The sequence below is a fragment of the Pan paniscus genome, chromosome 6 (genome assembly GCF_029289425.2).
Source record: "Pan paniscus chromosome 6, NHGRI_mPanPan1-v2.0_pri, whole genome shotgun sequence".
Classification (NCBI taxonomy): domain Eukaryota; kingdom Metazoa; phylum Chordata; class Mammalia; order Primates; family Hominidae; genus Pan; species Pan paniscus.
Genome location: NC_073255.2, coordinates 85997233 through 86018813, shown reverse-complemented (window position 1 = coordinate 86018813; position 21581 = coordinate 85997233). Strand labels below are relative to the sequence as shown.

Below are 21581 nucleotides of genomic sequence, written 5' to 3'. Positions count from 1 at the left end.
TATATAGCAGTCATTTTCTCAAATCAGACATCCCTATTGCCTATTAGATAAACACAGAAAGCATAGATTATGAGTTTAAAAGTATCGACAGCATTTCAAGTGCTATCAGAGAACATTTAATTCAGTTTAATTTTGTGATAAATCTCACGTTTAATCCTCTGGTTACCCTGTAATCATGTCTCTATTGATCTTTTCTGAATGACTGCCTGCAGTTTAATAAACTTTGCCATTAACCCAGAGCTTCTAAAAGGAGAGATTGATTCCATTATCAAATCGGATAAAACCAATAAGTACCTAAACATCACTAAATCTATCTATAGGAAGCTTTGGCCTAGAGACAAGCCTGTGGCTTGTTTAAGAAACTAGGTAAAAATCTGGATATCTTTGCATGACCTAATTGCCTCACAGCATCTGATTCCCTCGTGCAAACTGACACTGCCTTTCATCTTTCAAGTCAATGTAGTAGCCAACTGAAAGGACAGTCTCTTTTCTTGCCTCAACCATAATTGTAGGGTCTAATTTATTCTCACTGCAGATATAGCTTGAGGAGTTTATTTGGTCTATGTCTCAGGTCAGTGGGTATATCTTAAGCACTTTTCTGTGTCTCTGAAAACCTGCAGGATAGTTTGTTTTATTTTTACCTATATGATGCCAAGGGAAAGAAAATTCTGTCTGGATAAATCCTGAAATAGAAGACTGGGGGTGAAGATTGAGAGAGAGGGAAGGCAAGTACAGAGTCATAGCTGTGTGAACAAGCTCTAAGACTTGGAAAACTTTCCATGAAACCCATATATGTTTCTCATGTAGTGATAGGTTATTTGCAATATGTGTTGAACAGGAATTTCTACTTTTTGTGCCTGCGAGTATTTATAGCTTTCATCATTATTCATTAATATTTATTGAGTCACATAGGCAGAACATATGGAATTCAGGGTCTAGAGTATATTTACAGCTTCTTATTTTTTTAAGGTCAGAAAGGTGTCATTCCCTGCCACTTTTCACCTCTTAAATAAATCGGTGAAGGTTGTCAATTTTACAGAAAAGCCAAAGCTTTTATTTTCTGTCTAGATTTTTATTGACAATGTGAATTTTTCAGAAGGAGTTCGGCTATTTGACTTAGGAGGCATAGCCTTTCCCTAATTACACTTCGGTGGGGAAGTGGAGGTGCACAGAAGGATTTTTATGATGAGACAATACTAAACTGTAATTTAAAATTTCCTTCCAACAAAAGACCATAATCTTGGCACTTAGAAATAAATCTGTAATGACGTGGTGTTAGGCAATGGAAGCAGGATTAGAGCCAAGGGACTCTGGGTGTGTTGCCAGTTGCTGATTGTCTCACTTTGGAAAGTCACTTGTTTACCAAGCCTTAGTTTCCTCATGTATAAAATAAAAGTGATGGTGCCTGCTTAGAGAGCTATTAGAGAATTCAATGAGGTGATTATTTTAAAAGATACTGTAAACTTTTTCCAATGCTAAGTTGTTGTGCAGACATTAATGGTTATGAAAAAGATAAATTAGTCCTCGCTTTATATTCAGAAATGGTCTGACCTTTCAGTAAATTATGTTTAGTTCTCAAATCAAAACCCAGTTAGGACAAGAGAGCTTGAAGAGTACGTATACATAAGAGAAGTCTCACAGAGATATTTGAAAGGCTGGAAAATGTGCTCTGGAGGCAAACCCTCCACTGAATTGATGAATTCTAAGTTACATCTGTTGATATTTTTTGTGTGCTAAATAGCCTCCCAGGATGGTAACATTAGAGAGGCTGAAGGAACCTAAGAGGAGGACCCTACATTTATAGGTATTGAGGTAGATTGGTCTCTGCCCTTGAGAAGCCAATCAAAATTAGGTTGAGAAAGGATGTAGCAATTGTTCGTGGAATACTAATAGGCATATATGCACTTGTTCATGTTGATTCTCTATGTCACTGCTCTGTAAGAGAAGGAATGCCTGCACATCTTCAATAGGAAGTTGACAACAGTTTCTGGAAAGTTGGAAGAAAGTTACAGAATTATTCCTTTAGTAGTAATTATTCCATAGTTCTCTAGAAACATGACAAAACCTCTTGAAAAACTTGAGTCATAAAAGGACTGTCTCACATATATACACACACTTCCTGATATGCTGTGTAAAACTGCGTTTATATTCAGAGCCACATAACACAAATTTTGCCAGAAGTTGCTTTTTATACCACTGAATAGCTCTAAACTTTAAATTGTCTTTCATAAAATTGTTTCTTGTCTGCTGAGTGGACAGAATGTCTCTCTCTTCCCCACCCTTCATATCATTTTGTTTTCCTAAATGGGCCACTCTGTGAAGTAGTTCTTTACTTCTAGCCACCACCCCTGCCTCTAGAACAATGCAACCAACCTTAACCAAAGTCACATATCAAGAGTTCTCTGCTGCCTGTTAATGCAGATTTGACTTCTTTGTGTGTGTGTGTGTGTGTGTGTGTGTGTGTGTGTGTGTGTGTGTGTCAGGGTCTCATTCTGTCACCGAGGCTAGAAAGCATTGGTGTGATCATGGCTCACTGCAGGCTCAGTCAGTCCTCCTGCCTCAGCCTCCTGAGTAGCTGGGACTACAGGCATACGCCACCACACCCAGCTAATTTAAAAAATATTTTTCTGGAGACTGGGTCTCACTCTGTTGCCCAGGCTGGTCTTGAACTCCTGGGCTTAAGCCAGTCCACCTGCCTTGGCCTCCCAAAGTGTTGGCATTAAAGGCATGAGCCACCATGCATAGCCAGATTTGACATCTTAAAAGCCAGAGCTAGACATACTTATTGATTGTCTTCCTGGGGCCAGGTGCAGTGGCTCACGCCTGTAATCCCAGCACTTTGGGAAGCCGAGGCGGGTGGGTCACTTGAGGTCAGGAGTTGGAGACCAGCCTGGCCAACATGGTGAAACCCCGTCTCTACTAAAAAATACAAAAAATTAGCCGGGAGGCTGAGACAGGAGAATCATGTGAACCCGGGAGGTGGAGGTTGCAGTGAGCTGAGATTGTGCCATTGCACTCCAGCCTGGGCAATAGAGCAAGACTTCATCGAAAAAAAAAAAAAGGTAATGGAAACTCAGAGAAGGTTGCCGAAGGGAAGCTAGAAGGCCTCCTCCAGGACAGAGAAGTAATCATTTTATACGTATCACTTACAGTAACTACAATAGAATCAGTGAGCTAGTTTCTGAATACTTCTAGAGACATTGTTCACTTAAAGTGAAGGTGTGATAGTATGTGAATACCTGGGGAAGAGAAGAAAGCGAAACATTTTTAGGAAAGAAAAGGAAAGTATGTGACTTATTACTAATCAGGATCAATTTGAAGATCTGAATAGATTTTCACTGGCTAATCAGGGTTCTTCTGTGGAATATCTGCAACCTCTGCAACCACTTTTGATTTTTCTGTGAATAGTGAGGTACTGAGATCCAGTAAATTATAATTTGGCCTTGATATCAAGCCATGAAAAAGATGTTTAGAACTAACATTCATTGGCCTCTTTCATTTTTTTTTCTCTTGGGGTTAATAAGGCGATTTATGTTATTTCTAGGCATCTGTTCATCCCCTCTTTAGCATATAGGGGAATAGAAATGGTTTATCTGGGATATGGATGTGGTAATGTGTCTTAGTCTGTTTTTGTGTTGCTACAAAGGAATACCTGGGGCTAGGTGCAGTGGCTCATGCCTGTAATCCCAACACTTGGGGAGGCCAAGGTGGGAGGATCGCTTGAGGCCAGAGTTAGAGACCAACCTGAGAAACATAGCAAGACCTTGTCTCTACAAAAAAGTAAAAATAAAAACAAGAAAAAGGAATACTAGATGCTAGTAATTTATAAGGAAAGGAGGTTTATTTCACTCATGGTTCTGCAGAGTGTACAAGAAGAATGGTGCTGGCATCTGCTTGGCTTATGGTGGAGTTCTCATGTGGCTTCCACTCATGATGGACGGCAAAGGGGAGTCAGTGTGTGCAGAGGTCGCATGATGAGAGAGGAAACAAGAGGATGGGGGGAGGTACCAGTCTCTTTTTAACAACCAGCTCGTGTGGGAACTAACAGAGTAAGAACCTCTCTTAGTTCTATTAGAGTTCGACATGAGGGAGGGCATTAATCTATTTATGAAGGATCCAATCCCATGACCCAAATAGCTCCTCTTAGGCCCCACCTCCAACATTGGGGATATATATATATATATATATATATATATATAGTTTTTTTAATTATTATTTTTTTGGAGACAGTCTCACTCTGTCACCCAGGCTGGAGTGTAGTGGTGCGATCTCGGCTCACTGCAACTTCTACCTCCTGGGTTCAAGCGATTCTCCTCCCTCAGCCTCCCAAGTAGCTGGGACTACACCTCCATGCCTGGCTAATTTTTTGTATTTTAGTAGAGATGGGGTTTTACCATATTGCCCAGGCTGGTCTCGAACTCCTGAGCTCAGGCAATCCACCTGCCTCGGCCTCCCAAAGTGCTAGGATTACAGGCATGAGCCACCAGGCCCACCCATTGGGGATATTTCAACATGAGTTTTGGAGGGGACAAATAAACTATAACAGAAATAATTAGATAATGTGTTTGAAAGTCTTGGATGGAAGTCCGAGAGGGGAAGAGTGATGGAGTAGTACAATTCATAGCATGGCCCAACAGCTTCAGAATGAGAGGACATTCAGGGCATCCTAATTTCACAAGTTCATTCTCCTTTAAGTTTTTGTTTTTAGAAATGGGCTCTTGCTTTGTTGCCTAGGGTTCTCAAACTCCTGGGCTCAAGCAGTTGTCTAGCCTCAGTCTCCCAAGTAGCTGGGACTGCAGCCATGCACTACCAGGTCCAGTTCTAATTCATTCTTTTATAAACAGGTTACTGTGTGTCCTCTACTCTGTTCTCTGCTAGGAATTCTGGCATGATGAAGTTATAGCCATTGTCCTTATGGAGGTAATTCTGAGTATTACCAGGAAGATCCAGTTACCAATATTTTGATACACTGTAATAAGTACATTAATTCTTTTCCTATCTTTTGCATACAGTGCTTAATCAAAAAATGAATAATGGTTGTTTCAACTTACTTTACCATCAGCAGTGTGCAGTGGTTCCCATTTTTCCACACCCTCACTGACAAGTACCTCTTGTCTTTTTGATAATACCCGTCCTAACAGGTGCAAGATGACATCTCATTGTGGTTTTGATTTGCATATCCCAGATGACTAATGAGCACATTTTCATGTACTTGTTGGCTATTTGTATGTCTTCTTCGGAAAAATGTCTAGTCAGATTTTTTTTTAAAAAGAACATATTACATGTAAAAAGAATAATGGTTAATTAAAGCAAGTATCATTAGAATTACACATCCTCTCAAATGTGTGCGCGTGTTACTTTAGTGGATTAGATTTAAGTGGGAGAAAAAGCAATCGAAATTTGAGTGTTCTGCTTGTCTTTCTTCAGTTAGCATACCAGGCTTCTGCCCTTGGAGAGGCCTGAGAATTGTATGGTGCTAGTTTCTCTTCTGGCTGCCATTACACTATCTTCTGTTGTATGGTTCTTTTTGCCTTTTTGGACTCGTCCTTTGTGTACGTTATTGCCCTAAGCCCTCACTGATGAGATTTTCTGCCTCAGTCATGCTGTGCTCAGCTTTCAGAATGTTGTTGTTACGGAGGAGTTAATTTTTTTTTAAGGTTTCCTTTTCGTCATGCTGTATTTCTCAGATTATCTGGAGGGACTGTAATCCAATTTTAGGAATCCTTCAGGGCTGAGAGCCTAAACTGTTTTAAGCAATAGCATCTGGTTGCCAGGGACTCAACTACTTTGAGCGTGTTAAGGTCTAACAGCAGCCAACTCTCAATTATCTGTGGGAATGGGAGACTCCTGGGATGTTTTCAATTCACAGAGTGTGCAAAAATCTCACTTAAACGGATAGTCGTGACCTCATCCCACAGCTGAGTTTAGGAGAGCTTCTCAGTGTCTGGTTTTGTTTTCTTTTTGTTTTGTTCTCTTCTCACCTTTGACAGTGGCACTGCAGCATTGACAGGTGCCTTTTATATATTGAATTTATCTGTACCTGATCTATTTTTTTAAACCTTGTCCCTCTTATCTTTATTTAGATTCCATATGTGTATCATTATGTACATTAAGTATGTTTTAATAAACTGCCTCAATTCTTTTACATTTTAGGAGCAGTAAAATTTATTTATGTTTTCTTTCTTTGCTTATTGGCTAACGTGCTCATGGGAGGGGGTGTAGCCAAACAGTAATCAGGCTACCAGATAGAAAGATAAGAAAACTTTACAAAAGGTTAGCCTCTGAATAATAATTGAGAACTGGCTGTTAAAAATGAAAAAAAAAAAAAAAAAAGACAATACGAACTCTACCTTGTCACTGAAAATGAGGTGAAGGCCAGGCAGTGCTCCTCAGTCAAGATATTCGTGTTCACAACTGAGTTGTCTCCAGTGGAAATTTCATGGCTACTTTATGGCCTAAAGCCAGTGCTCCCAGACGTGGTCATCCCTTGGTTTTAGGATTCTAAAAGATGAGTTTCTTTTAATGAACACTGAATGTAATCTAGTTGTTAGGGATAATTATATGCCAGTTGTGCATGATGGCAAGGGCCCCTGGTTTTTAAAAACCAGCTTTATGGAGGTATAATTTACATTCCAGTAAACGGCACAAACTAACAATATACAATTTGATGAGTTTTGACATGTGTATATACCCATGAAACCACTGCCACAATCAAGACAGCGAACATGTTCACCCCAAAAGTTTCCTTATGTCCCTTTATAATCCCTTCTTCCTCTCTCTCCCAGGAAGCCACTAGCCTGCTTGCTGTTGCTATCAATTAGTTCATATTTCCTAGGATTTTATATAAATGGGATCATACATAATATAATCTTTTCCGTCTGATTTCTTTCACTTGGCATACTTATTTTGAGACGTATTCATGCCACCTGTATCAGGAGGTTATTTCTTTTTATTGCTGAGTAGTATTCCATTGATTGGTTACAACCACAGTTTGTTTATCCATTCATCTATTGAGGTACATTTGGGTTGTTTGCAGTTTTAGAAGCATTGCACATCTGCTAGGAGCATTCATGTGTAGCTCTTCATGTAGACATGTACTTTAATTTCTCTTAGGGAAATACCTAGGAGTAGAACGGTTGGATCATATGGTCCGTGTACTTAGAACTTTTAAAGAAACTACTAAACTTTCTTCCAAAGTGGTTGTGCTGTTTCATATTCTCACCAGTAGTGTATGTATGAGCGTCCTCTGCATCCTTGCCCACTCTCGGTAGGGTCATTCTTTCTTATTTCAGCCGTTTTATATGTATGTAGTGGTATCTCATTGTGGTTTTAAGTTGTATTTCCCTAATGACTACTGATGTTAACTATTGTTTTATGTATTCATTCACCTTCCAGACAGATATCTTTTTTTTTTTTTTTTTGAGATGGAGTATCTCTCTGTCATCCAGGCTGGAGTGCAGTGATGCAATCTCAGCTCACTGCAACCTTTGCCCTCTGGGTTCAAGCGATTCTCCTGCCTCAGCCTCCGAGTAGCTGGGATTACAGGTGCATGCCACCATGCCCAGCTAATTTTTTTGTATTTGTAGTAGAGACAGGGTTTCACCCGTTAGTCAGGATGGTCTCGATCTCCTGCCTCGTGATCCATCTGCCCTGGCCTCCCAAAGTGCTGGGATTACAGGCATGAGCTGCCACACCTGGCCCCAGATATCTTCTTTAGCAAAGTATCTGAATCTTTTGCTTATTTAAAAAATTGGGTTGTTTCCTTTTTTAGTTTTGAGATTTTTTTTTTTTTTTTTTTTTAAGATGGAATCTTGCTCTGTCGCCCAGGCTGGAGTGCAGTGGTGCAATCTCGGCTCACTGCAACCTCCACCTCCTGGGTTAAAGCGATTCTCCTGCTCAGCCTCTTGAGTAGCTGGGACTATAGGCGCGTACCACCACACCTAGCTAATTTTTGTATTGACCAGGCTGGTCTCGAACTCCCGACCTCAGGCAATTTGCCTGCCTTGGCCTCCTAAAGTGCTGGGATTACAGGTGTGAGCCATCACACCTGGCCCAAGAATTTATTAAATTAATATATTCTGTATACAAAACTTATCAGATACACGTTTTAAAAAATATTTTTCCATTCTGTGGCTTATCTATTTATGTATCTTTTACTCTCCTGGTAACTCACAGAACAGTCACTTTATTTTCTTGACAGTATCTTTTGAAGAGCAAAATTTTAATTCTTGAAGTGTAATTTATCAATTTATTCTTTTATGGATTATGCCTTTGGTGTCATAGTAAGAAATCTTAGCTTAACCCAAGATTACAAGAGTTTTCTCTTAGAAATCTTATGGTTTTAGGTTTTACATTCAGGTTTATAATATAGTTTGTGTTAGTTTTTTCTATTTAGATTGAAGTGTGGATTAAAATTTTGCATATGATTACCTATTCTATCACCATTTGTTTAAAAAACTTATTTCTCTGTAGAATAGCTTTTGCCTGAAAATCAGTTGTTGATATATGTGTGGGTCTCTTTCTGGACTATTCTGTTCCTTTGATCTGTTTTTCTATCTTTATGCCAATATAGTGATGCAATTTTAATGTGGTGTGAAAGATGGCAGTACAGAGCACCTGACTTGCTCCTCCTCTAACCTACTTTACTATAATAGTTCACTGATTAGCCTGTTTCCCTGGATAAGCAGCGTGAGTTTAGGAATTCTTTCTTAGATATTTCCAACAGATGGCAATGTGTATGCACATAGTAGGTGTTTTGATATTTGTTTTTAAAAGATGTGAATCTTAGGGATTAATGTTTGAATGCCATCCTGGATGCCTTGTACATTCCTACAGATAGTAGTCTTCTCTACTTTCTAAAAAGTTTAGGCTCTGAAAATCTGTTCATAAAGTCCATTTGCTCAAAAGTCCAAAGTTGGGGACTGTTGTGAACATATCTATCTAGTTACTAGTTTTCTAATTTTTCATTTCATATCACTGGAGACTCATTATTGGTAGAATCAGTGTTTGTAAAACCATTCAAAAACAAGTACAAATGGTATACAATAAACCAGCAAGGGACTTGACAGACCAAAATGACAGGACACAGCCATTATGTCATTGTGTCATTGGGGACAGGCAAAGCACTTTTTTCTTTTTCTCCTGGCTTCTTTTTTATTTTCTTTAAGGTCTCTAAGATCAGATAACTAACAGAAGAGGCTCAGTTTAAATTGCAAGCCCCTCACACACATATACACGCATTTGGGTGCATGCAGACACATATACCACAAATACTTTGTAAGTGATGGACTGCCCTCAGGTTAGTTTGCTTGGAAAAATCAGGCGGAGACTTTCTATAACCCACTTCATGCAAGGCAGACAAATTGTGCCCTCATTTTCTATTGTCTCTGGCTTCATCTGTAATCAGCAAATGGAGCCCTGCAGCTTACATGGTGTTTCATCTGCTATTTGTTACTCTCCCTTAGTTTGCACAACACTGAACCATCTCATTTTGAAATTCAAGAGTGGCGAGGAGGCCTTTGGTGGAAGATTGTAATTTGGGAGAAGGGAAAGTCAAGAGCAAGATCGCCTATTTTGAAGAAGGCGGGGTGTTGAAGGAAATTGCCTTTGTCAGTCTCTGAGCCTCTCCATATATGTGCTACTGTGATCCTGCCCTCCATCACCAGTGACCTAAAAATCACATAATTTCAACTATTCTCCAAACCTATTCACATCTGTTGTGCATGGCTTGTACACTTACCCCCTCTATTGCCAGCCAATATGTCTAAATCTTTTTGCCTCTCAGCCAGCCTCTTGTTGGTGGCTCCCTGGCTTTCTTGCCTTCTTTTCTGCTTCTTCTATGACTGTCAAATGAATGCCTTAAAGCGTTTTTTTTTTTTTACAGATTTCTTTCTTATCCTTCTGCCCTCCTGCCTTTCTCTCCTAGTGCTTGTGTAAGGGAGGCAGTTTTTTTATCTTTACCCTGTTAGGGTCTCTAGCTGAGGCTGAGTATTAAATTGATGTAAAATAGATTAACAGAAGAAAAGCATATGGATTTTGACACATATATAGGAGCCCCCACAGGAAAGTGAAGACCCAAAAAGTGGCAAATCTGGTATCCTTATTTAGTAGGTTGAACAGAGTGGCCGTTGTGGAAAAGTAACTAAAATAAATGATGTGGCTAAAGGAAGATAAGAGTTAGTAAGATCTGTTGGTACAAATTTTTCTGGACTCCCCATCTCTAGAAACGAGAAAATTTCTTCTTTCCTACTATAGGGAGATCATCTTTCACATGAGAGTTTTTTCCCATCTCAGGTGTTTCTGGTGATAATGTTTCTTTTCTCCTATCTCTTTTGTTTCTATTGTTTTTCAAGTGCCTTTAGCTTTAAAATAATCCTTAGGCCTAAATAGCATGTTTTGGGGTGGCGTGTTCTGCCACTCTTCATTTGCTCATGCTTTCCTTGCAGAATATGGACTATAATCATCTTATTTTCAAAAAATTCTTCAGGTAATTCTGATGGACAGTTTCTCTTGTGAACCACTATCCTAGATCATGGTAGACGAATGAATCAACAGGCCTTTGAAAATTGCCATTCATTGATCCCAAAAAGTTTTTTTATATACCAGATAATTTCCCTCCCCATATTATAGCAATACTAGAGACTGCCCAGGTTTCCTTAAGGAAGTTCTTAAATTAGTGCTACTGGTTGGTTGGTGGTGGAGGAAAGCATTGGTGGGTGTATATTTACAAACAATTACACAGGCATGTAGTCATGTACACAACTCTTGTGACTGTTGATAAGATGATTAGTTTATGATCAGTCTTTGTCTTTGATTCTTAATGCTTATAATGGATAGTTTTTGTCATTTTTCTCCAAGACAGTCAATGAAAAAATTAAATAGTTATTTTACTTTATAAATGGTAAGCAGTCAGTACCTGTTTATAGAGGGAATGAACAAAGAGTGGTCTGGTTTATTCAGGATTTGTACCAAAAAATCTATATAGTAATTTATAAATAAAGGTAGATCTTTGAAAAAAATAAAGATAATCTCTAGTCTCTGAAAATATAAACCTGTTACATAATAAAAAGTTGTTATAGACTCTTCATTTCTTCTTACCTCTTAAGCCACCACCTCTAGACACACTTTGATCCTCTCTCTCTCTTCTTCCCGCCCCCAGTGTGGAAAATCTCAATATTAATTGGAGCTAAGATGATTGTACTACTGCTGCTAAGACTTCAGCAGGTCTCTTACAAGCTAATGTCACGGCATGGGGTCCATTTGCTCTGTGTAGCTATTCTGCAGTGCAGTGAGAATTCCTTGATTAATATGCTACATGAAAATAAAATGGATTTGGAAAAAATTATAGCATACTCTCATAAATATTAATTCACATTTGTATGGAATTACACATAATTTTCAATATACTTTGGAAGCACCTTCAGTATGAAAGATTTGGTCTCCAAAGAGAATGGCATAATTTTTTTAAAAGCACAGTGGATACATTATTAAGCATCATTTGTTTATTAATCTGATCCTCTACATGCATATGATGCAGGGCAGTAGGTGGGTTGTGTGACAAAGAAAGGAGCTTTATACCCTGTGGGGAGTTTTTATATTACACTTAGAAGTGGTACAATTTAATCACATTATATAGAAGCAGCCCATGATGGAACTCACCTGGCTCCCTCTGCTAGTGTTGCCATTATTCCTGAGTGTCTCTTTATGGCAGCTATTTTGGTTAAATGTGAGACTAAACACAGAACATTTTTGAGCTGAGCAGATGCCTGGCATAGCTGACTCAGGTTGTGGACGCTGGACACAGGAATTCAATTCAGCAGCCATTCGTTGAACATTTACTATGTGTTAGGCATAGCATGCAAGGCTGTGAAATCAATGGCCATGTGCACTTGCTTTGATCTCGACTTGTCCCCTGAAACACTTTTCACCACATCCTCATTGCCTCAGGAGAGCTACCTCTCCGATGGCAGAGGGTTAATCGTCTGTAGTGGTAGCAGCTGGAAGTTAGGCCAGAAGCTGCTTATTTGCCTTGTGGACTGTTATCTTTGATATCTTCTTACTCTTAAGGATAAGGCCTTTCCCCTTTTCTGGGGTTTCTTGCTGTTTGCTGTGATCCTTCGTGTATACCAGCAGTGCGCACTAGATTCCTTGGTTTCCTGCTTCTATCACCCTTTCTGGCTTGCTACACTGTAAGTTAGAGACAGCTTAGACTATTTTAAAGTCAGTATTGTGCTTTATAGTTTTGGATGTTTTAACTAGTTGACTCCTTTATTTATGTATTTATTGACTAATACATTGGCCACCTACTATTTGCCTGGTTTATGTGAAGCACTTATGTGAAGCACTGGGATTACTGAGATGAACTACTTAGTCCCTCCCCTCTTTCACATTCTTTCAAGAGATTATGCACCCAGCTGCCTCAAGGCCTTTGCACAAGCTGTTCTCTCTGTTCAGCCTTTCAGATCTAGGTCAAATAGCAGTCATTTTCTCAGCTCTAACCCTCTCCTCTGGACTATATCATTTCCCTTAGTTTTAGCACCCATAACCTATCCTTTAGCGTTGTTAACTCAGTTTGCAATGATATATTTGTGTGATTTGATTAGTATTTGTCCTGTAAATTCTAGGCTGTATGAGGGTGGTGACTTTTCCCCACACCATTATCATCCTAAACACAGGTCAGTGCTACATTGGTACTTGGCATGTACTGGGCACACAAAACATAATTGTTGAATGAGTGAAGACCTGAGAATAGAGTACTTTGTATTACAAGAAAGATCTCCCTGAGTGGGCAACACTGCTAAGAGTCACTGAACTAGAAAAGGGAGGAGTGTGTAAGAGAGGCCTTTTGAGGCCAAGGCAAATCAGTGTAAAGGCCTGCGTTAGTTTGTCCAGGCTGCATTAGCAAAATGTCATAAACTGAGTAGCTTATAAACAAGAAACATTTATTTCTCACAGTTCTGGAGGCTGGGAAGTCCAAGGTGGAGGCACCAGCAGATTCTGTGTCTGGTGAGAGCTTGTTTCTCATGGATGGTACCTGTTCTCACATGGTAGAGGGGCAAACAGACTCCCTTAGGCCCTTTATAAGGGCACTAATCCCCTTCATGAGGGTTCCACCCTCATGATCCAGTCAACTCCCAAAGTCCCCCATCTCCTGGCCAACATTGTGAAACCCCATCTCTACTAAAAATACAAAAAAACCAAAAAAAAAAACAAAAAAAATGGCTGGGTATGGTGGCAGGCATCTGTAACCCCAGCTACTCGGGAGGCTGAGGCAGGGAATCACTTGAACTGGGGAGGCAGAGGTTGCAGTGAGCCAAAGTCGTGCCGTTGCACTCCAACCTGGGCAACAAGAGCGAACTCTGTCTCAGAAAAAAAATATATTCTGGGGAGACACAAACATTCAGATCATAACAAGGCTCAAGGTCTCAAACTAATAGGAATGGCTGATTTGGGGAGAGATGTCAGGGAGTACCATGCATGTAAAGTTGGGAGTGCTGGGATATTGCAGCAGAACAGTGAGAAAATTGGATGTGAAAGGGAGGAAAGAGAGCGGTATTTTAAGGAGAAATTAGTAAAAGGAAATTTCTATTTTGATTTTGTTTTATTTTTAAATGTACATTTAGATAGTAAAAAATTTAATTGTTCATTTAAAAATAACTAAAATAATATAATTGGATTGTTTGAAATACAAAGGATACATGTTTGAGGTAATGGATACCCCATTTACCCTGATGTGATTATTACACATTGCATGCTTGTATCAAAACATCTTATGTAAGTCATAAATATATATGCCGACTATGTACCCCAGAAATGAAAAAATTTTTAAAAAGTTCATTTAGGACTGCAGAAACTGAGGAAGTGTGGTAAGGCTTCATGAGGGGGATTTTCTGTGTAAGAGGATTAGATCCACTAGTTTCCAAATAACTGAGTGCCAAAACATTTTCATTTTATTGCTTAGTGTGTGCATCATTTCTCACAGGGCAGAGGATATTTGCATGTATGTGGTTTGTTTGATGTTCTGAGAGCCCATTTTGCACATGGTCTCAGAGTTGTAGTGACTTACTCCACTTCTGATAATGAATAATGTCAGTGTCCGGACACTAAAAGCCCAGTCTTTTGGAACCTTGGTGTGTACTGAGCTGCCTGGAGGCACAGAACTCTATCAGGTCATGTGGCCTGAAATGCTTACCTGTAGTTTCTACAGATGCAGTTCCCCATTCAAGGACATTGATTTCCCATTTCCTACCCACCTCCCCTCATCCCCAACCACACACAGGAATAAATTAAAAGTTGCTGTTGATCTTGGTGATAATATTGTTGTTACATTTTGCAAAGAAAATGGAAATAAAGGATGCTTAGAGGAACATGTGGTAAAAAAATATAATGCATTAAGGAAACATTTTAATCATATGAATAGACAGTTCTTTCTTGCTGGCTCACATCCACCTGGACCTGATAAATTCAGTTGGGTGCTATTTCTTTTGAATTGAGCATGCACTTAGTGCTCATTTTCTGAAACATAATTGATGTGCCAACTTGGGAAATGAGTGTATTGTACTTCCTTGGGGAAGGTCATTGTGTGCTGGACCCAGCACCAAATCGAACAGAAAGCTGCTATCCCAGGGAGCAGTGAAATCACTTTTGATGCATATACTTGTGTTTTGTTTAGTTTTCTGCCCAGTAATAATAGAAAGGATATATATATTTGTGATGGCATTAAGGATTCAGGAAAATTGAGAAGCCATGTTTCTTAGTTTTGGGTCTTCTCATATCCCACTTTCCTATCCCTCTCCCACTTAGTAGTAACACCCTTTAGTATTTAGCCTATATTTTGGGCGTGACCCTAGATACCTTTGTAACCACCACTTCCCTTTCCTTCTCTTCTTTTCTACAGAAAGATGTAGCACTTAAGCCTCAGGAACGTGTGGAGAAACGCCAGACGCCCCTGACCAAGAAGAAACGAGAAGCACTTACCAATGGCTTGTCCTTTCATTCAAAGAAGAGCAGACTCAGCCACCCACACCACTACAGCTCAGATCGAGAAAATGACCGCAATCTCTGCCAGCACCTTGGGAAGAGAAAGAAAATGCCAAAGGCACTCAGACAGGTGAGGAAGCTTGGGTTCGCTCTTTCCTGTGGCGGCAAAATCCCTTCCTTAGGTGCTTCCTCCACTGTGGTTTTTCGTAACAGGTGGAGAAGATATCCTTGGTGGGATGCTGAAGTGGTTGTCCAACAAAGCTGTGTGCGTGCCTTTAAAAGAATCTAAAACCCAATCTCAGGGCTTTCTATGAGGATTTGAAACTTCAGCATGGTGCCCTTTCAGTCAGATGTGCTTTATGCAACAAAGCTTGATGCTAAGTGGTACTGGTATTTAGGACAGACCTGTCTTAACAGTTGTCAAAATGGACTGGCTTGCAGGGGAGAGATCTTTGCAATTAGGATAAATGGAACAGGTGGATTTCATCACATACATTGTGCATCTCGTGGTTCTAAGGTGCTAAAATGATTGCCTGTGTGTGAGAAATGCCTTGCTAAGATTTATATTTTCTGGGGAAGCTCAGATATTGTGGCATCTGGGAGGGCAATGGCAAAGAAATGAATTTGCCTTTTGGTGTCTTAGTTGTTCTCCATAGGCTATAATTCAAGACTATCTTTGTGATCTGGTGATTGTATGAACGTCTGATAATGAGGCTTACTGGCCTGTTAATAATTAGGTTTCAGTGATCCACAAGAAAGTATGGCTCTTGGCATTTGGGAAGCCTTTCTGCCTGTGGAAATCCCCACATGAGATGGATTAATAATGAGATATGAAGCTGTTTATAGCAGTTTTTCTGCACAAATCCAGAGGCTTCAGTGCCTGTCAAGTTAGTTACCTGTGTCCTGGGTGTGTTTTATTTATTTTTGGCAGGACCGTTGGGTAGGATTGACTATCACTGAAGAAAGCAGAGGAAGGAATTGTGGTTTACAGAGCAGGTGCTGCTAATTAGAGGTGGAATAGGTAATTTTTGGTTTGCAGATGTTTCTCTGCAGAGGCAGGGAGATCTGGGATCAAACAAAACAATGGTTCCCAAACCACACAGATCTTGAGAATCATATAATGAGAGCTACTAAACCTAAATTCTGGCCCCTCTTTAGGACCTAATGACATTTGTAGTTTTAGAAAGTTTCCTATTTGAAAACAGCCTGGTTGGAAGTCACTCTTACAAAGAATCAAGAGTGTATTTGGGTGATGGTTTTTAGTTAAAAGATTGGAAAGATCAAAAGCCTCAATATGATGTAGTGGGCAGTTTGGTGTCAGAATTCTGCCTTATACATAGTGAAGCATATAATCCTGGTAAAACATCTGGGGTGATGGGTTTCAGATGGACCCAGAAGGCTTCCAAGGTAATGCCTAAATCTGACCACCAGCACAGTGTTTCCAAAGGTACACTTGTGTCCTGAAACGCCAGACTGGAGTTATAATAGTAATTATTAACATTTACCTAATGCATACCATGCTACATTCAGTGAGGGAGTTTTTATAGTATAACCTATAATTTGTACAACAACCCTGCCTAGTAGGTAATATCATGGTTACTTAACAGCTATGGAAACGAGGGCTCAAAGAGATAAAGTGACTTGTCTGAGGCCTTGTCAATGAGGGAAGGAGCCAGGGTTTAGACCCAGATATCTCTAGTTCCGTGGTTTGGTCTGTTTTCCATATTTAGATGAAGTTTTGTTTATTTTTTTCTTGATAGGGAGTTGGGGAGAGGGAGGAAAGCCTAAGTTCTATAAAAGGTGATGTTCCTGTGGTATTTGTGATTCCTAACTCATGCCTCTCTGTGTGAGATATGTGAGAAAAGTAATTAATCTCAGTGGAGAGAGATTGCAATGTAACCACCCCCCTCTCCCTCAGGCCCGCGCCCCAGCAGGGTAAGAAGGAAGCCTTCTTACTCTGAGTTAACACCAAGCTGCGGATCCTCATCCTTGAATCTTTTTCTTCTAGACGTGATCTGACTTTTCTATTCTGTGTCCTCAGAATTATTCTTTGTATTTCTTTCTACTTCTTCGAGACTTTCAAGGTCCTCTGGTGACAGAGTTTTATGATCGGAAAAGAAGACTAAGACGTAACACATCTTAAATTTGAGTAGCTTTTGGTCTTAATGGCCAACTCTCTTGTACTAATGGTATTTGAAATCAAAGCTATCTTTGTTTTAGGTAACATATTTGAAAAGCAAGTATTTTGACTCTTTATGAATCATGGAGAAGGAAAGCATGAATTGTATCTTTGGCCCTATGTAAAACTTTTGAAAACAAGGAGTATTTTCTTACCTTCAGTGTTGATGCCAAAATATGTTATCCAATCAAGTGTTATATTTCTAGTAAGAAGGAATGCAGAAGGTGATAATTGAGATAAGGCCATAATACTTCTCATTTTTAATATTCTTAGAATCACTTGTGCTATTATGAAATCCCAAACAAGTCACCATCTGGTAACAGCCCATCTGGAAAATGAAGGGCTTGGACTTGAATGTTTCTTAGGCTCCTCCCTCTGGGTCCCATAGTTTTTTAAATTTATGAATAACACAAATACAGTGTCGTAAAGGTCTGTAAAGGAGTCTGTAGGTCTGAAGGTAATGCTGTTTTGGAGTCAGTCTGTAACTGATAGGCTCTGTGAAGACATTTATTTATTTTTAATGTTTTTTTTCTTTAAAATTTTGTTTTCATGTAATATGAAGACATTTAAAGGAGAAGGGTAAGATGCATTTATAGTAGGAGGGAGGGGAGTGGTCCATTGTGTGTCAGCCCAGACAACTGCCATCTGTTATGTGATCATTGGTAAAAGGTGACACATGAGTGTTTAATGACCATAGTAGATGTTCAAAAAGCTTGTCTGAAGAATACTCGTGATTGCTTTCCTATCATCCTAGATGCCTGTAAATATCACAATTACTTTATCGCCTGCGTTTGCCTCTTATCAGGTAAAGAAACTGAATCTGACCATCTTAGCTGGGAGGGGACCTTGAGATGAGAGTGAGCTTTGAGGAGCATTTCTACATTAATGGATTGTCATTTAGTGCCTGTTATTGAGAACTACAGATGAAATAGGGAAGAGGCGAGAACTTAGTCTTTATTTCTGACTTGGTTAGAATGAATTAGGTTTGCATCTTATTAGGAAATGGTACTTCCTGAGCAGACAACTTAATGCACAGCTTTCCTGTAATTATGGGAAGATGTTACTCCTTAGTAGAGAGGAAATAATAGGATTTTTTTTTCTGAGACTCCGTTGAAGGCAACTGATCTTTTTACTTGGAGGGTGCAATTATAATACTTTTATAGGAAAGAAGTGTAGTTCTAAAACCAAACTGCTTATTCTTTCACTTGCCTGGTTGTAAAACCCAAGTTCTTGTGATGTTTTTCCATACTACCAAAAGAAAGCTTTTAAACTGACACTTATTTGTTGGATTATGTTTTTAAGTATAAATACATACTGCCTTAGAAGATGCTGAGGTGGCACCTGTCTTGGCAAATGGTTGCACTTTTTGATATGAGAAATTTGAATACTTTTCTTACTTCCCAAAGGGGTTAAAATTATGAAGAAATCAATAAATTACCTCTTATACAACTCTTATACAAAATAGCGCATGTCTTTCTGACCTCTGTAAATGAACTATTTGTTCATGATGTAAGCACTTAGACATGATGTAAAAAAAGTTTTATCATTTACTTACAAGGACATGGTACTTTTTTTTTCTCAATGGAGATTTGGGGGTGGGAAAAGCAAAAGAGGTTGCACAGGTCCTCTCCTTAAGGAGCTTTATTCTCTAATTGGGAGACCAAGTCACAGTGAAACCACTCAGGAACACAAGGAAGTCAGGTGTCGCTAAACCGATAAGCCAAATTATAACTTCCTGAGAAGCACTTTGGGAAAACTTAACCCTTCCCAGGGCATTGAGTTTAATTTCAGTATATCTGACTTCTAGACCATGGAGAATTCTTTAAAAACTTAGGACTTTGTAGTTTAAAACACACAGAGAGCAAAAGGGTTTTAAAAATAGAGTACCAATGATGAAAAGTTGATGAGCATTCAGAGAACTCTCAGATTTGGCTCTGACTGGATTTCTAAATCTCCATTTAGTCCATTAGTCTGTCCTTTCTCTGTAGTATCAACTGAGCCAGAGGAAATAGGCTTAAGTGAGCTAGAAGGCATTTTTAGGTTATATGAACTCTTCTAACAGACACCAAGATGAATCATCAAAATAAATCCTGTGGTCTCCCTCCTTAACTGAATTTTAGGTGCCAAAAAGCCATTCATCTTAGGGCAGAATTTCCTAAAGAAAGAGGCAACCTGTTGAGATTGCTTTAGTCACAGGAGAACATCATTTTAGAGGAAAATGGAGGAATTTGTGAATATTTCAGGAGCCTGTTAGTAGACTCTAACCTTGCTGGTAAGGATGGCTTATGTGGGAATGTCTTATGTGGTTTAAAAATCTTTATACAAGTTGATCTGGGTAGGTATTTCTTTTTAGGAATAAAAATTTGCTCTTCTCTCTCTGAAAATCCAGTATGGTGGGAGATTTGTAGTTGACATTGTAAACTGTAGACACCAAAAGTGTCTACTGCTTTCTAGGAAGAAGAGGGATCCATCCCAGTGCCAGGCATTTAAAATTAGAGTGATTACTAGAACTCTGCATGGTTGCATCTGCTTCATGTATTGACATTGTACCTTGGTCTTCCTTGGAGTAAGTGATAGTGGTGCTATAGACTTAAGAGCCCAGATGACTGAGCCACCCTCTCTTCCCACCTGTCCTGATGGAACAGTCTATCCCAGCCCATGCTCTTTCCTGTTGAGAGTGTTTGCTACCAGAGGCTGGTCCCTTATTTCAGCACGACTTAGACTTACTGCTTTTGTCTGAAGAGCTTTCTCTAAATTTGTTACTAGTAGAAATTAACTTGCAAAGGAGGATTTATAATGGAAAACTTTGATTAAACGGATCCAGTTCAAGTCTCATTTCTGAAGATCTGCTAATTAGTTTTGGATGGAAATCTAGGCCGAAAATCACACAGGTATTTATCCAGCTTGACTCTAGAGCCTACAGGTTTCTGGAAATCAGAGCATTTGAGACACTAATGTAATTTGGGATTTTACTGTCATAATGAAAAGACATGAACTTTGCTATGTGCTCTTTCATACATACTTTTGTTATAATATTTAGATGTCTGCTGGTACCTTGAACTAGTATTAAGAATGTCAGTTAAACCGTTTCTACCTCATACTTCAAAATTTCAAGTTTAACATGTTAATTGGGATTTCATTTGCTTTCGAAAAATTTTGTAGTCATGTGAAGGTTACAAGCTAAGGTATCAAATAAAATTCTTTATATTTTTTTCCTTTTTATGAATTTAAGTTGCATACTACTTTTTCCCCTTGCCTAAAGTATAGAAATAAGAAAAACTGTACGGAAAGATGGAGGGAATAAAAGATTGGCTTATGATCTCTCTTTGGAATATTGATTGACTTGAATAAGAGTGAGATGCTAGTTTTAATATCAGGTAATTGAAGAACCCCAATCTAGGCTTGTCTGTGTTCAGGAATTACTCACGTATTGTATTGGAAGTATTGGTTTGTAACTGGGATTGGTAAACCTGACACTAATATAATAATGAGTTATATGAAAGGTGTTTTGCTTTTGTTTTATCTTGAGCATTTGGAAACAGGTTTATTGGTGTTTTTCATTTTGTGTCTTTTGACTCTATACTTTGTTGCTGTGAGCCCTGAATGTTGGGAATAGTGAGCATAAACATCACTTAACTTCAGTGAGATACATCTTTGGAATGTTATGGCCAGTAATAATTTTATCCTAAATGACATTTGTAATTTTAAATAAAAATTTAGTAAAAATTGACTATGAAAAGGACATAGCATATGTATTAGGATTCTCTGGAGAGCAAGTACCAGTAGAATATATATGTGGGTAGATAAGAGGGGATTCATTCGGGGAATTTGTTCACATGATTATGGGGGCTGAGAGGTCCCATAACAAGCCCTCTGCAAGATGGAGACCCTGGGATTCACAGTATGGCTCAGACCAAGTCTGAAGGCCTGAGACTGGGGTAGTCCTCAAGTCCAAAGCCTAGAGAGCCTAGAGTTTAGATGATCAAGGGCAGGAAATTATATCCCAGCTCTAGGAGAGAGAGAGAGACCATTTCGCCTTTCCTCTGTTTTTGTTTTATCTGGACACCTGGCTGATTGCATGGTGCCTGCCCACATGGAGGGCAGATCCTTCCCTACTTAGTTCACTCAGACTCACATGCCAATCTCCTCTGGAAACACCCTCACAAACACACCCAAAGGTAATGCTGTACCAGTTCTCTAGGTATTCTTTAATCCAGTCAAGTTGATACCCTAAATTAACCAACACAGCACATAAACTACCACCTCATAAAATAAAACTGGCAGAGAGAAAATAAGCTGAATGGGAAAAGGAACTGCAATGAAAAGAATGGGCCATAATTCAGCTTGGGTGATCCTGATACCTATAGGAGTCGTTCCATAAAACAGTGACCTTTTATATTTCCCAAAGTAAGAAAATTTTATA

General features: G+C 39.2%; 1 protein-coding gene across 13 annotated transcripts in view; it reads left to right on the top strand.

The window, feature by feature from the left end:
- Positions 1 to 21581, top strand: part of AUTS2 (activator of transcription and developmental regulator AUTS2) — a 1193236-nt gene that overhangs the window by 284464 nt on the left and 887191 nt on the right. For all 13 annotated transcript variants that reach the window (XM_055114461.2, XM_063606264.1, XM_034964274.3 and 10 more), the window contains exon 2: positions 14897 to 15109. In XM_055114461.2, coding sequence (XP_054970436.1) covers positions 14897 to 15109 — 213 coding nt within the window. The remainder of the gene's footprint in view (positions 1 to 14896; positions 15110 to 21581) is intronic.